Raw genomic sequence first — 14,640 nt, 5'->3', positions numbered from 1 at the left:
TTAAAACTGGGAGAAAGAGAGCCAGTCTGAGAACTACCCAGAAAAGCTGGTAGATTTGGGTTCCGTGCATTGGGTAGTGATGCATGAATCTCAGCCAAGGCCTAGAAGTGAAGATGGAGTGGTGTGATAGGCATGTGGATAGAGGAGTGAAGAAACAGACAAAACAATCTGACACCAGAATAGAAAGACTGAGCATTAACAATATGTGAGGGGGATGAAACAGGCATTAGATTTGGCAGATCTACTGGTGGTTATTGTAGTCACAAAGAATATATATAGAAAGACATATGCTGCTTAATATCCCTTTCAAAACTTCAAAGCTGATACAGTGTGCATTTAAACAAGTACCTAAACATTTACATTGATGCACTGTACATCTTTTTTGAAATTGCAAAACTTCTGTGTAATTGTACTTTGAAAAGAGATGGAACAGTGGAAAGTTTCAAAAGGAAAGCAAGGTCATATTGTTGTGACAGGAAGATGATTCTTGCAGTTTAGATGGATTTCATTGGAGAGAGATGAGTGGAGCCAGTGAGGTGGAGGAGGTTGCAGAGCAGACCTTAATGAGGTCATAAGTAACTGTTCTAGCACTTGGCATGGAGAGAAAGGAACTGATTATAGCACTGGTTTGGAGGAAGAAGCAGCAGGAATTAGCCAGATCCTTAATAGGAGGGGAAAGAATGCAAGGGATCATAGTTTGAGGAGGAAGAAAATAAGTTTGTTTTTGCACATTATTAAGTTTGGGGAAGAGTTGGTGCAAGATTCAGGAAGAAATAGTAAACAGAAGATTAGAAGCAAATCTACTAATTTATCATTTCTAATGCTATACGAGAGAGTCCGTGCTCTACGAAGCATTTTTGTTTGTCATGGCTACTTTGAGTTTGTGGAAAGTGTTTATTCTTTGTACCTCTTCCATTCCCTTTCCTAATGTTTAATTAATGGCCGTTTTCTCTCTTTATACCGGTTTTAGTGAAAACGTACTCACTACTACCGGAATCAGATTTTCACTATTATTATTATAAACTATCCTTTCTGAGAACTTTGATTATTAAAGTTAGTGGTGGCTTACTGAACATTTGAATTGTGTGCATGCTGCAGTACAGTACATGTTTATTACATCAAATGTTGCATACAGAAGAAATTTATATTGGAATCTTTAAAACTGCAGGGTCCAAGAGCTCTTTGGAAAGGAATGGGAAGCACCTTCATAGTTCAGGGAATAACGCTTGGTGCTGAAGGAATCATCAGTGAATTTACACCCTTGCCACGGTATTTTTTTTTTTTTTAGTCAATATGCATACTGTGTATTAGAGAAAAGTTCTCTATTGAAATAGTATAGCAGTGTTTGTGCACAGTTACATAACATTCAAACTGCACGTCCTCTGCATTCAGGCAGACCAATCCTTTCCAGTGGGTTATGCACCTCTTCCAACAGATGGAGATGGAGCAAAAGCTGACATCATGGATATAGTCCCACCCCGACATCAGCCCACCAGTATTCTTTGTCTCCAGCAGATGGTGGACATGCATTTCCCTATTGGGGATTGCCTGTGGGGAAAAACAAAAGGAAGAAAATGAAGACAAGTAGAAGATGAGATGAGCGCCGCTTGCCTCCTGAGGTGATACTGTGCGATCTCTCCCCCAGTAGAGAGCCTTCAGTCCGGTAGCCTTAGGTGGTATGGACTTAAAAAAAAAAAATTAGCAGTTGCAGGCCGAAAGAGGCTCGGCAATGAAGGCTTTCACCTTTTCCCCCGTAGCTTGGTCCCTTTTCTGCCCTCAACCAGGGAGGGCTGAGTTCAGGTAAAAGCTTTTCCTTTATAAAAAATAGAAAAAAGAAGAGGAACTCTTTAGTGAGGAGTTTTTCTACTGTTTCTGTTTCCTCTGTTCTCGACTTCTCCTGCTCATGTCTCTAGGGAGTTCTGTGAGGTGTGGAGGGAGTTCAAGCACTGCGGGTTGAGCAGCCTTTTGGCTAGGCCCTGCTCTCAGACTTCTCCTTTTTGGCGTGTGATAGGACATGGCAATTAGTTTGCCATTTTTTAGTGTGTGTCATCGGCATGTACCTTATTGTGCATCTGCCTCCACATCTCCTTTTAGTCTTGTGTGTGCCTGAGCTGTTCATTTGGACACACATGCTGTGCTTCCAGGTTGGGCATCCTTCTTTCTGGACGCACATTTTGTGCACATAGTTTGGGCGTTTGTTAAGCCCATGTACCCGGACACACATTTTATGTGCCTAGTTTGGGCGAGCTAATTAAAGGCCTGTACCTGGACGCACGTCTTGTGCGTCTAGCTGGGCACATGCCTATATATCTGTCTGACACTTAATCCACAACAGAGATTCTACACCAAGTATAAAACGTCTGTACCCCAATCAATGCTTGGTGATAATATTTAACTTAGATGTTCACTGAAAATAAAAAGAAAAGAAAAAGGCAAAAAGAAAAAGGATATGAATGAACCCTGATGAAGACATTTTCATGTCGAAACTTGCGCAAGTCGGGATTAATTCAAGACTTTCTAAAGCTAAGTACAGCATATCTATTTCTGACGGTTTGCATGAATAACCAGTAGTACGTTCGTACAGAGAGAAGAGGATGGAAACAAATTAATAATAACTAAAGGACTAAAAAGTGATATTTACTGAAATTCAATTTTCAAAGATTTTTAAGCATAATTTGTTAAAATAAAATAAAAAATGGAGGTTGGAGGATGTGTTTATGATTAAAGCGTTAAAGGCACCAAGGGGGCTGCCGTATATATTATATGAAACCATTCCCATCTCCAAAAATTTTTTTTATTAGATTAAAAAATAAAAATAAAAAATTGAGTTGATTTTCAGTGAACATCTAAGTTAAATATTATCACCAAGCATTGATTGGTATACATCTGTCTGAGCATATGTCAACCATGGCACTGGCAGCAAAGAGGTCTAAGCGCATATCTGTTTGTGCGGCATGCAGCTGAAGCTTTCTACAAGCCTGCGTCAGTGCTACCTGATGCTCATGGGGATTTGCCTTTTCTGATTGTACCAAATATGGTCTATCTCCTCTGTCTGAGGGCAGTGGGACCAAAAGCAACATGATGCAAGTGTCCTCTCCTTCGGTTAATCCACTGGTTGAGTCTTCAGGAAAGACTCACTCTTAGGATGTCAGGTTTGAGCCTGTGAGGCCTGGAATGGAGCCATCCTCCTTTTCCTGGCTGGAATTCTTCCAGGGATTACAGACCTTTCTACAGGGCAGTCATCTAAGTCGACAATACCTACTAGTTTAGGCCCATGCACTCAGAGTTCTCCTGTGTCTGCCACAGTCAAGCATCGTGATGTAGTGTGGCCAGACAAGGTTTGAATGCATGTGGATCAAGATGACACTGATGATGAGGGTGATGGCTTCCCTGTTGAGGAAGGGGAGATCCCTCCCCCCAGATTTGGAGCCTCATAGAACTCTTCTCCATTTGTTTCATGGCGAGGATCTCTCAGACTTTAAAGACCCTTAGAGTACCTGGGTGTGACTGCTTGGGATTGCAGAAGGAGGACCCCTTTTTGCTCATCCTACACAAGGCTTCATGTTTCTTTCCCCCTCCTGGATGTGATTTCAAGAGTTGATTGACCTAGAATGGAGTGTGCCAGAAGCGATCTTTAAAGGAAAGCATGCCTTGGGTTTATACCCCTTGGATCTGCAGGCCAGAGATCAGTTGAATTTTCCGAAGGTGGATGCTTTGGTGTGTACTGTCATGAAACAAACCACCATCCTGGTGGAGGGAGAAGTGAGGCTATCCTAAAGCAAGTCTTTGAGGCAGTGGCAATGAACTTGCAAATTGCTTCTTGTTATGCCCTGGTAGCTCAAGCTACCTTGCATCTTTCTCAAGAATCTGGCAGCACCAGATAATGGACCTATGGTAGAACCGGGGGCTGCCTTGCCTTCTTAGCTGATGCGGGCTGTGACATGGTTCGCACAGCCGCTAGAGGAGTTGCTTCTGTTATAACAGCAAGATAACTGTGGTTGTGCAGCTGGTTGGCAGATACTATTTCAAAGTCCAATCTAACCAAGCTACCCTTCAAGGGTTCACTTTTGTTTGGCAGTTAGTTGGAGAAACTGGCAAATAAATAGGGGTAAGCCCAGGTCCTTCGCTTGCCAGAGGATCAGGCAAGTGGCTGCCTCGAAACTACCGATGTTTTCGGCCTTATAGGGGAAGTTCTTCCCAGAGAATCCCGTCCCTTCCGCAGATCTTAGTCCTTTTACCCCCGAAGGCCTTGAAAGAATATGGGTTCCAGAAGTGGAGCCCCTCAGTCTTCTCAATGAAGATTTGCAGGTTCATCTGTTAGTGCAGGAGATAGGTGGATGTTTATCTCATTTTAATCACAGGTGGGTCCAGATTACTTCATATCAAATGGTCTTTTAAGTGGTTTGGGACGACTATGCTCTAGAATTTCTTTGCATTCCTCCAGATGCCTTTATGATATCTCCATGCAACCCCGTTCAGAAGAGGGCAACAGTGGAAGCTACATTGCAAAGGATGTTGGATTTGAAAATTGTAATTCCTGTTCCCAAATTGCAGCAAAATATAGATAGTTGTTCCATTTATTTGGTCATGCCCAAGAAAGAAGGATCCTTTCAACCCATGCTGGATCTCAAGGGAGTCTATCCTCATTTGCGAGTCACTCATTTCAGGATGGAAATGGTGTGCTCTGTCATAATGGCAGTTCAATTAGGGGAATACCTCATATCTCTGGATCTGACTGAGGTGTATCTGCATATTTCCACTCACCAGGAACATCAGTGGTTCCTGTGGTTTGACATCCTGAATCGTCGTCATCAGTTTCAGACCTTGCTTTTCAGGCTGGCCACTGCGCCCAGGACCTTTTCCAAGGTCATGGTAGTGGTAGCGGCAGCCTTATGCAAAGACAGCATTCTGGTTCACTCGTATCTGGAAAATTGGTTGATTTAGAGCCAAAAGTGTGGAAGAGTCTTCATGAATCTCGCAAGCTAGTTTCATTACTACAAGAGCTAGACCGGGTGGTAAATCTGGCCAAGAGCAATTTGCAGCTGGCTTAGACTCCTGGAGTATCTCGGAGTTTGCTTCGATATGAAACAGGGCAGAGTATTTCTGCCAGAGACTCGAATCCAAAGGTTGATGGCTCAAGTTCACACTATTCACCTGATAGTGTAGTCTTAATCTACAGGACCCGGGGATAATGGCTACCACATTGGAAGTAGTTCCCTAGGCAAGGCACATATGTGATCTCTTCAATGTGTGTTGCTTTCCCGATGGAACCCGCAGTCGCAGGACTATGTGGTGAGGCTGCTCGTACCATTGGAGGTGAGGTCTCATTTGCACTGGTGGTTACAGGCAGATCATCTAAGGAAGGGAGTTTCCCTGGAGACACAGGATTGGTTGGTGCTCAGAATAGATGCAAGCCGCCTGGGGTGGGGGTGGGGTTTCGCTGTTAGGGATTGATGGTGCAAGGTTGCTGGAATGCAGAGGAGCGGCAGTGGAATATCAACGTATTGGAAACATGGGTGGTCTGGATAGAGTGCTTGCGTTTTGCCAAGCATCTAAAGGTTCAGGCAGACCAAATAATGTCAGACAACGCGACAACAGTGGCTTACATCAATCAACTGGGTGGAACCAAGAGTCAACAGGTGTTGGAGGAAATAGATGTGCTCATGGTGTGGGTAGAGCAACATTATCTAGGCATATCTGCCTCTCACATTGTTGGAAAGGACAATATCAGAGCTGAATTCCTCAGCAGGAGAAACTTGGACCCAGGAGAATGGGAGCTGGCAGAAGAAGCCTTTCAGCTCCCTGTGGACCACTGGGGCTGCCCGAACTAGACCTGTTGGTGACCTTCAACAGCGTGAATGTTCCATGATTTTTCAGTCGCAGATGGGACTCAAAAGCGCCGGGAATTGATGCTTTCATTCAGGTTGTGTCCGTGAGGCACCCTGCTATATGCGTTCCCACCCTGGCCTCTGATAGACAGGATCGTCTGGAAAATTGCAAGTCAAATCAACACCGTCCTTTTAGTGGCTCAGGATTGGGTTCAGAAGCTGTGGTATGCTGATCTGAAGAGACTGCTGGTGGGCAGTCCCCTCAGGCTACCACCTCAGAAGGATCTGTTGCAGCAGGGGACCCATTCTACATGAAGATCTAGGTCAATTTTGTCTTACAGTTTGGCCATTGAAAGGGCTTGTTGTTGAAGCGGGGTTATTCACCTGCTATGATTTCCACCTTACCTTAGGCCAGGAAATGTTCTTCTTCTCTAACCTATGTTAGGGTTTGGAGAGTTTCCGAGTTCTGGTGTTCTAAGTAAGATTCTCAGCCTCTCAAGGTGGATATTCCTTTAATTTTGGAATTCTTACAGGATGGCTTGCATAAAGGCTAGGCTTTTAACACCTTGAAGGTTCAAGTTGCAGCCCTTGCTTGATATAGGGGGCAAGTCAATAGAGGGCCTTTGTCTTCCCATCCCGACGTGTCCCTTTTCTTAAAGGGTGTTTCTTAGCATATAGCAGATGGACTCAGGACCAATGGGTATAGTGTACTCCTGCTAGCAGTTGGAGATGGATCAGATTTTAATCTGACGTCAGCCCCTAGTACATATACCCCTGCAGGAAGTGCAGCTCTTCAGTATTTTCCGTCTCTATAGCAGTTAGGGACTATCTGCACGCTCTAAAGCGTTAGATCAAATTTAAAGAAAAACCCAAAATTGAAAGAAGAAAACCTACCTGAAGACGAGCTCCGCTCTCCTGCGGTGATACCCTCGGGTCCCTCCACCAGTTGAGATTCCCGAGGTGATTTCCGTGGTCCCTCGGAGGTGAGCCTCGGTCCGGCGGCTGAATCCTGGCGAGGACCTAGCCCCCGATCCTTCAGGCGCAGCTGAGAGGCAGCAGGTGCACCCTCGAGCGTGGCGGTGAAGGTATTTGCCCTCTCCCCCCGCAGCCGGAGACCGCCCGGGACAAAACCGGGAAGTGCTGAAGACAAGGTAAGGTAGAAATCTTCTACTTGAATCCAGTCTCCGAGGATCGAGGAGGCGCACAGGTCACCAACCGGGACCAGTGCCACCGGGTTGATCTGCCCTACCAGGGCCAGGCCCCGGCTATTCCAAGAGTCTGCCCACGTGGAGACTCTCCGAGGGGGTCGCCATATTGCCCGCGTGCTCACCATCGCCATCTTGACCTACTCGCCGCGCCGTTCGCCTCTGAGCGCACATCTCCGAGTCAGGAGCACAAAGCACTTGTGTGCATAGACTTACGCCCGCATAAATCCTTGCCCGCATAACTTGCACGCACAGAGCTGAGCGCATATCTAAGCACAACTGCACGCACAACTTACACGCTCATTTTAAGCGCACCGGAACAATTAAGATTTACACGCCGACAACCATGGCACCCCCAGGAACAGAAATTAAAGCGCAAGGCCTCTGCCCAGCATGCCACATCAGAGCCGCACAACGCGAGGAGGCAGACGCCCTATGCACGCAGTGCGAGGAGGCCCTGGGAGATCCAGCTCAGGGCCAGTCCCACCCAGGGCCGAGTTCTAGTTCCTCAGGGGGCACCCCTCGGCTCTGATCCAGCGTCCATATCATGGGTGGAGTTCTTCAAGGGGATTCACGCCTTTGTTCAAATGCAAACTGAACCTCTGGCTGACCAGCCACATGCTCCACCGGAGGACCCACATACTCCAGGCCCTTCAAGGCCTAGGCACAGGCTCCTATTACCCAGAAGCCCCACCTACGGGGACTCGGACATCTCTGAGGAGGAAGCTGAACCCCTAGAAGAAGGGGAGCTCCCCCCGGGGACAGAGCCTCACCGAACCATGAGACGCTTCTTCACAAAGGACGCGCTCCAGGACCTGGTCAATCAATGTCTGACGGAGCTCGCTATCCCGGGCCCAGGTACTTCGGGGGAACTTAAACTGTGAACCCCCTGCTGGAGGGTCTTCGACAGACTTCTCACCATTTCCCTCTGTTACAAGCAGCACAACAGCTGATTGACCTGGAATGGAATGCTCCGGAGTCCGCATTCAAAGGGGGACGAGCCTTGGCAGCCCTGGACCCAGCAACCAAAGATCTTTTTGCATGCCCAAGAGTGGATGCCATGGTCTGCGCGGTCTCTAGGCGCACCACTATCCCAGTGGAGGGAGGAGCTGCGCTCAAGGATGCACATGACCGACGTCTGTCCATCCTCAAACAGTCATTTGACGTCGCCGCTATGTCTCTACAAATTGCGGCCTGCTGTACGTGGTGACACGTGCCTGCCTATCACAAACCAGGAACAACACCCCGGGAGAAGACATGGAACCAGCAGTATCATTCCTAGCGGACGCTGCCTCCGACCTAGTGCGCACAGCAGCCAGAGGAGTGTCATTGGCGGTGGCTGCAAGGAGGCAACTCTGGCTCTGAAGCTGGTCGGCCGACGCATCTTCCAAAATGCGCCTCACAAGGATGCCCTTCAAAGGATCCCTCCTGTTCGGCAGCAAACTAGAGAAACTGGCCGACAAATGGGGCGAGTCCCCATTGCTGTGACTGCTGGAAGATAAGACGAAGAGAAACCAGCGTCCCTTCCCCAGGTCCCTCAGGGGCAGAAGTTCGCAGCGCTTCAATCCTTACAGGAACAATTATTAAGCGCCCCGCCCTACGGGCAGGAACCAGTCCTTTCGGATCAAGCACAACAAGAGGGGAGCCAGCTCGGGTACGGGCCCCAGCCGCATCCCACAATGAGATTCAGCCGACCCATCCAAGGGAAGAAGCCATAGGGGGCAGACTAGCCCTATTCTACCGCAGATGGGTCAAGATAACCTCGGACAAGTAGGTCCTAGCCATCATTCGGGACAGGTACTACCTGGATTTCCTACGAAACCCTCCGGACAAGCACGTGGAGTCCCCCTGCCACGACCCCTCTAAGAGGGCAGCAGTGGAAGCTACACTGTCCAGGCTACTGGCCCTCGAGGCTATAACCCCAATACCTCCACAGGAAATAAATACTGGCCATTATTCCATTTATTTTATCGTTCCCAAGAAAGAGGGAACATTCAGGCCCATCCTGGATCTCAAGTCTGTCAACCACCACCTCAGGATCCCTCGCTTTCGCATGGAAACCCTATGACCCGTTATAATGGCGATACAACCAGGAGAGTTTCTCACATCCCTGGATCTTTCGGAGGCCTACCTGCACATCCCCATTCATCAGGAACATCAGCGCTACCTATACTTCAAAGTCCTGAACCGTCACTACCAGTTCCGGGCACTACCCTTTGGGTTAGCCACAGCACCCCGGACGTTCACCAAGGTAATAGTGGTGGTGGCAGCAATACTGAGGAAGGAAGGAATCCTCGTTCACCCTTACCTGGACGATTGGCTGATCAGAGCAAAGTCATCAGAGCAAAGTCACCGGAGGAAAGCCGCCAAGCAACCAGCAGAGTCATAACTCTACTGGAAAACCTAGGATGGGTAGTCAACACAAACAAAAGTTCCCTACAGCCCTCACAGTCGCTGGAATACCTAGGAGTCTGATTCGACACCAAAGAGGACAAGGTCAGCCTGACCCCGACAAGGAGATCAAAATTGTGGAACTGGCTGCAAACCTTGCTGAACGATCCTCGTCCCACAGCATGGGATTACCTGCAAGTCCTCGGGCTGATGGCATCCACACTGGAAGTTGTGCCATGGGCGCGAGTCCACATGAGACCCCTACAGTGCTCACTCCTATCATGCTGGAGCCCACGGTCCCAGAATTATACCGTATGGCTATCACTCTCGGGCAGAGTCCGGAACCAGCTACGGTGGTGGCTGCAGGCCAACCACATGAGCCAAGGATCAAGACTATCCTCTCCAACCTGGACCCTACAGATGCCAGTCTATGAGGATGGGGAGCACACTGCGAGGAGTTAACTGCCCAAGGGCAGTGGAACACAGAAGAGGCGGGATGGAACATCAACCACCTAGAAGCGCGAGCAATCAGACTAGCTTGCCTGCGGTTCGTCCACAGACTTCGAAACAAAGCGGTCTGAGTAATGTCGCCCAACGTGGCGTGGGCGGAAGCAAACATCCAGGAGATCTCCGCCATCCACATCACCGGGAAAGACAACATCACGGCAGACTTCTTCAGCAGGGAAAGTCTAGACCCAGGAGAATGGAGGCTGTCATCTGCAGCCTTCAAGATGATAGTGGATCGGTGGGGGACACTGGACATGGACCTTCTGGCAAACAGATCCAACTCCCACGTATCCAGATACTGCAGTCCCAAGGGATCGATGCCCTGGCCCCCGGGGACTCTACTATATGCCTTCCCACCGTGGCCCCTACTGGGCGTAATCATTCACAAGATACGCCTACACAAGGGACTAGTTCTTCTGGTGGCTCTGGACTGGCCAAGAAGACCCTGGTACGCAGACATGAGAAGACTGCTGGCAAGGAACCCCCTACCCCTGCCCCCACACAGGGACCTGCTACAACAAGGTCCGATCCTCCACGAGGACCCAGCTCAATTCTTTTATGGTCTGGCCATTGAGAGGGCTCGCCTGAGAAAGAACAGATACTCGGGGGCAGTAATCAACACTCTCCGAGCATGCAAGTTCTCCACTTCGCTAACATACATAAGGATCTGGAGAGTATTTGAAGCCTGGTGCGAAGACCACAACATCAAGCCACGCTCATTTACAGTTCCCGTGATCCTGGAATTCTTACAGAATGGACTACAGAAGGGTCTGTCCCTCAACTCCATCAAGGTACAGGTGGCTGCATTGTTATGCTACGGCTCCAAGAGCGAGGGCGACAGCATAGCCTCTCACCCGGACGTGTCACGCTTCCTGAAAGGAGTCAAACACATTCGCCCACCACTAAAGTGGCCAGTACCTCTGTGGAATCTCAATCTCGTTTTGGACTTCCTAGCGGAAACCACCTTCAGACCCCTTTGAGGCCTGTCCCTTCGCCTGTTAACCTTAAAGACGGTGTTTTTGCTGGCGGTGTGTTCAGCCCGCTGCATATCAGAACTACAAGCACTGTCCTGCCCTGAGCCGTTCCTCAGGCTCACCCCGGGGTCCATCCAACTACGCACGGTTACCCTCCTTCCTCCCCAAAGTGGTCTCACACTTCCATCTTAACCAGACCATCTCGCTACCAATGATGGATGGCTGGAAGAATTCGGAAGAGGTCCGTAGTCTCCGCCACCTCAACATTGGCAGACTCCTATCCAGATACCTGGAAATGACCGAACCCGTACGAAAAACGGACCACCTTTTCGTCCTTCACAGCGGAAAGAGACAAGGGGAAGCGGCCTCACGGGCAACCATCGCCTGCTGGATCAAGGAAGTCATCAAGGCGGCCTACGTAGAAGCTGGCAAACCACCACCTCTACAGGTCAAGACCCATTCTACCAGAGCCCAGGAAGTATCATGGGTAGAAACTAGAATGCTGTCACCTGCCGAGATCTGCAGGGCGGCTACATGGTCCTCCATCCATAACTTCTCCAGATTCTACCATCTGGATGTTCAGGCTCGGGAGGACACGGCATTTGCAAGGGCAATACTAAGTGGGTTACGGGCAGCCTCCCACCCGGTTCGGGAGTAGCTTTTATACATCCCATTGGTCCTGAGTCCATCTGCTACATGCTAGGAAATGGAAAAATTACTTACCTGATAATTTCGTTTTCCTTAGTGTAGACAGATGGACTCAGCATCCCACCTTGGCTGCCGTCACGCATGGTCTTCAAATGATTCAAGGGTAAGCCATGCTTTTCATTTACCTAGGGCATCCACCCTGCCGGGTGTTGACGCTTTCCGGTTGAGTACACTGGCGGTCTCCAGCTATAGTCAATCAACCAGTTCAAGTTAATCAAGTTTAATGTTTAACCAAGTTATGAAGTTATCCAAGTTAACCAAATTATTAAGTTAATCAATCAGTCAGTCACACATATATCCACAATGCTTTTCGAGGAGAATACTGAAGAGCTGCACTTCCTGCAGGGGTATATGTACTAGGGGCTGACGTCAGATTGAAATCTGATCCGTCTCCAACTGCTGGCAGGAGTACACTATACCCATTGGTCCTGAGTCCATCTGTCTACACTAAGGAGAAAATAAAATTATCAGGTAAGTAATTTCTCCATTAAGCACCTTCGTCCCTCTTTGCGGCTTCTGGTACTCCTGTGGGACCTTAATTTGGTCCTGGAATTCTTTTCAGGTCTGACCTTTCGGGTGCTGAGGGCTTTTTATTTGCGGCTGCTTACCTTGAAGACGATTTTTCTGATTGCAATCTGTTCGGCACATTGGGTCTCCAAGCTGCAGGTTCTTTCCTGCCTGAGCCTTTTCTGTGTATGACTCCGGGAGCGGTACAGCTTTGGACCATGTCCTCATTTTTGTCAGAAGTGATTTCAGAGTTTCATTTGAATCAGTCCATTTTCCTGCCCACCTTGGACAGGGATAGGGATGGAAATGAGTATAGTCTTTTGTGTTCCTTGGACGTCAAGTGACATTTGCTGTGGTACTTGGAGGTGGTTAAATCTGTCCAGAAATCTGATTGCCTGTTTGTGCTCCATGCTGGCGGTACACAGGGAGAACCGGTGACACAGGCAACAATAGCCCATTGGGTTAAGGAAGTCATTACGGCCGCCTTTGTGGCTGCTGAGGTTCCTTTGCCGAAACAGATTAGACTGCATTGCATGAGGGCTCAGGCGGTATCGGGGGCGGAACTTCATTTGTTTGTCTCCTGCTGAGATTTGCGAAAGATGACGTGTTCATCTGTGCACACCTTCTCCAAGCATTACCACTTGGATGTTTGGGATAAGGAGGACGCCGTGTTTGCATGGCGGGTATTAACTGGACTGCTGGCAGCCTCCTGCCCTCTTTGGGATTAGCTTTTGTACATCCTGCTGGTGGGGATTGGCCTGCCTGAATGCAGAGAAAGGAGAAATTACTACTTACCTGATAATTTCCTTTCCTCTAATGAGGGCAGGCCGATCCACAACCCACCCTAGGCTGCCGATGTTTAAATTTTGGTTAACCTTTTTGGGGCGAACTTTGCAGAGTGTGATTCCTGTTTTTTGTTGAAGACTGATAAGTGGCTTATCTAGCCCCTTAGTTTTGTGGATATGTTACTTCTTTTGGCTGAGCCAGTGTTCCCATTGGGTTGGAAGAATGAGTGGTTGATTGTTAATGATGATGTTCAAGTGTAATTCGTTTGTCCACAGTTTGGCTTTTCCAGAGAATTCAGGTGGGCAAATGTTGGGGCAGGACTATATATCCATGACATCTGCTTTTGCTCCGTCTCCATCTACTGGCAAAGGTGCATAACCTACTGGTGGGGATTGACCTGCCCTCATTAGAGGAAAGGAAATTATCAGGTACACAGTAATTTCTCCTTTAAAGAGAAGCCTCCTCCAATACCCATTGAAATATATAAGAAATGCCAGGATATTCTATAAAACATTTTAATAAAAATTGTATGACAATTGCAGGCATTATAGATCAGTTTTTTGTAGAATTTCTTTGCATTTGGCATAGAATCACTACTTACAGCTGAGGATCTTGGCCTCCCAGTTTATCTTCAGTTGGAGTATGCATTATATCAATGTTAGTGATTCTAGTCTGCTACCATGAATTATAATTTGAGTATGAATTATAGTTTATTTTGCAAATTAGGAAATGTCTTCAGTAGTTACATTTTCTCACCATTAACACTTTTCTCTTCTGTACAATCAAATTGATTTTGCATATTTCCTCCTTGTTTTTGTTTGCAAAAATCTCAATTCCTATCATAAAATAGATACTCAATATCTGACAAAGTAGGTTAAAGTGGATAACCAAGGATACTATTCAAATGTTTGAGGCACGTGTAAGTACCTTATCTTTTTAAGATTCCAATGGAAACCCCTTGAACCCTCACAATAAATTGAATGTATCTGTTCTCTCTTATATTTTAAAAAAAACCAAAAAAAAACAACAACAACCCTACAGCACATGTACGGAAAGCTGGCAAATGCACACAAGTATCTCCAGATAACTGCAGCCAGTTTTCATCCCTCACCTCTGCCTCTCAGTTCCATCTTTTCCTCCTTCCCTAATAGAAAGGAGGAGTGTATACACCTCTGCACAGTCACTCCTACTGGGCCCTTGACTGAAAATGATCTGCTGCAGTAAGATTGGAATCCTATAATATGCAACATTTCTGTAAGACACTTTTACTGATTACAAATGTGAATAACCTCCTTAAAATACTAGACCTGGGGTTTGAAGATTGACAGGTTGATTCTAGCAAACCTGTCAGGCAAATTTATTTTCTTATTTTTAGATAACTAATGTGGACATGGGTGTGGCTGTTTAGACTGCACAGGCAAAGAGTCTCAGCTGTGTGTAACAATGAGATGCACTTATCAAAACAGAGACCAGAGTCTAGGGCCAAAATTGAAAATGTTTTCAGCTCCATAAACTTTGACATTCCAGTTCTGGGCAATAGGATACCTTTTGTAAACTTTCCTTTTAGACTTAGAACAATAGGTTTGTATAATATTAGTTGTACAGATTGGCTGGTACCAGTTAACTTGTGGTATTACATATCCCAATCCCTACTGTTAACATCACTGATTGATTTTATATAAGCAATATTAATGCTGATAATAATAATATAAAATCAGCACAGTCATATTTCCT

At 47.2% G+C, this 14,640-nt stretch overlaps 1 protein-coding gene across 1 annotated transcript in view; it reads left to right on the top strand.

The window, feature by feature from the left end:
* SLC25A46 (solute carrier family 25 member 46) overlaps nucleotides 1-14,640 on the top strand; it is a 48,413-nt gene that overhangs the window by 17,379 nt on the left and 16,394 nt on the right. Inside the window, exon 5 of the mRNA XM_029571857.1 lies at nucleotides 1,169-1,269. Within this exon, the coding sequence (XP_029427717.1) occupies nucleotides 1,169-1,269 (101 nt within the window). The remainder of the gene's footprint in view (nucleotides 1-1,168; nucleotides 1,270-14,640) is intronic.

The sequence above is a fragment of the Rhinatrema bivittatum genome, chromosome 1 (assembly GCF_901001135.1).
Source record: "Rhinatrema bivittatum chromosome 1, aRhiBiv1.1, whole genome shotgun sequence".
Taxonomy (NCBI): domain Eukaryota; kingdom Metazoa; phylum Chordata; class Amphibia; order Gymnophiona; family Rhinatrematidae; genus Rhinatrema; species Rhinatrema bivittatum.
Note: the sequence above shows the minus strand (reverse complement) of the source record. Positions and strands in the feature narration are given on the sequence as shown.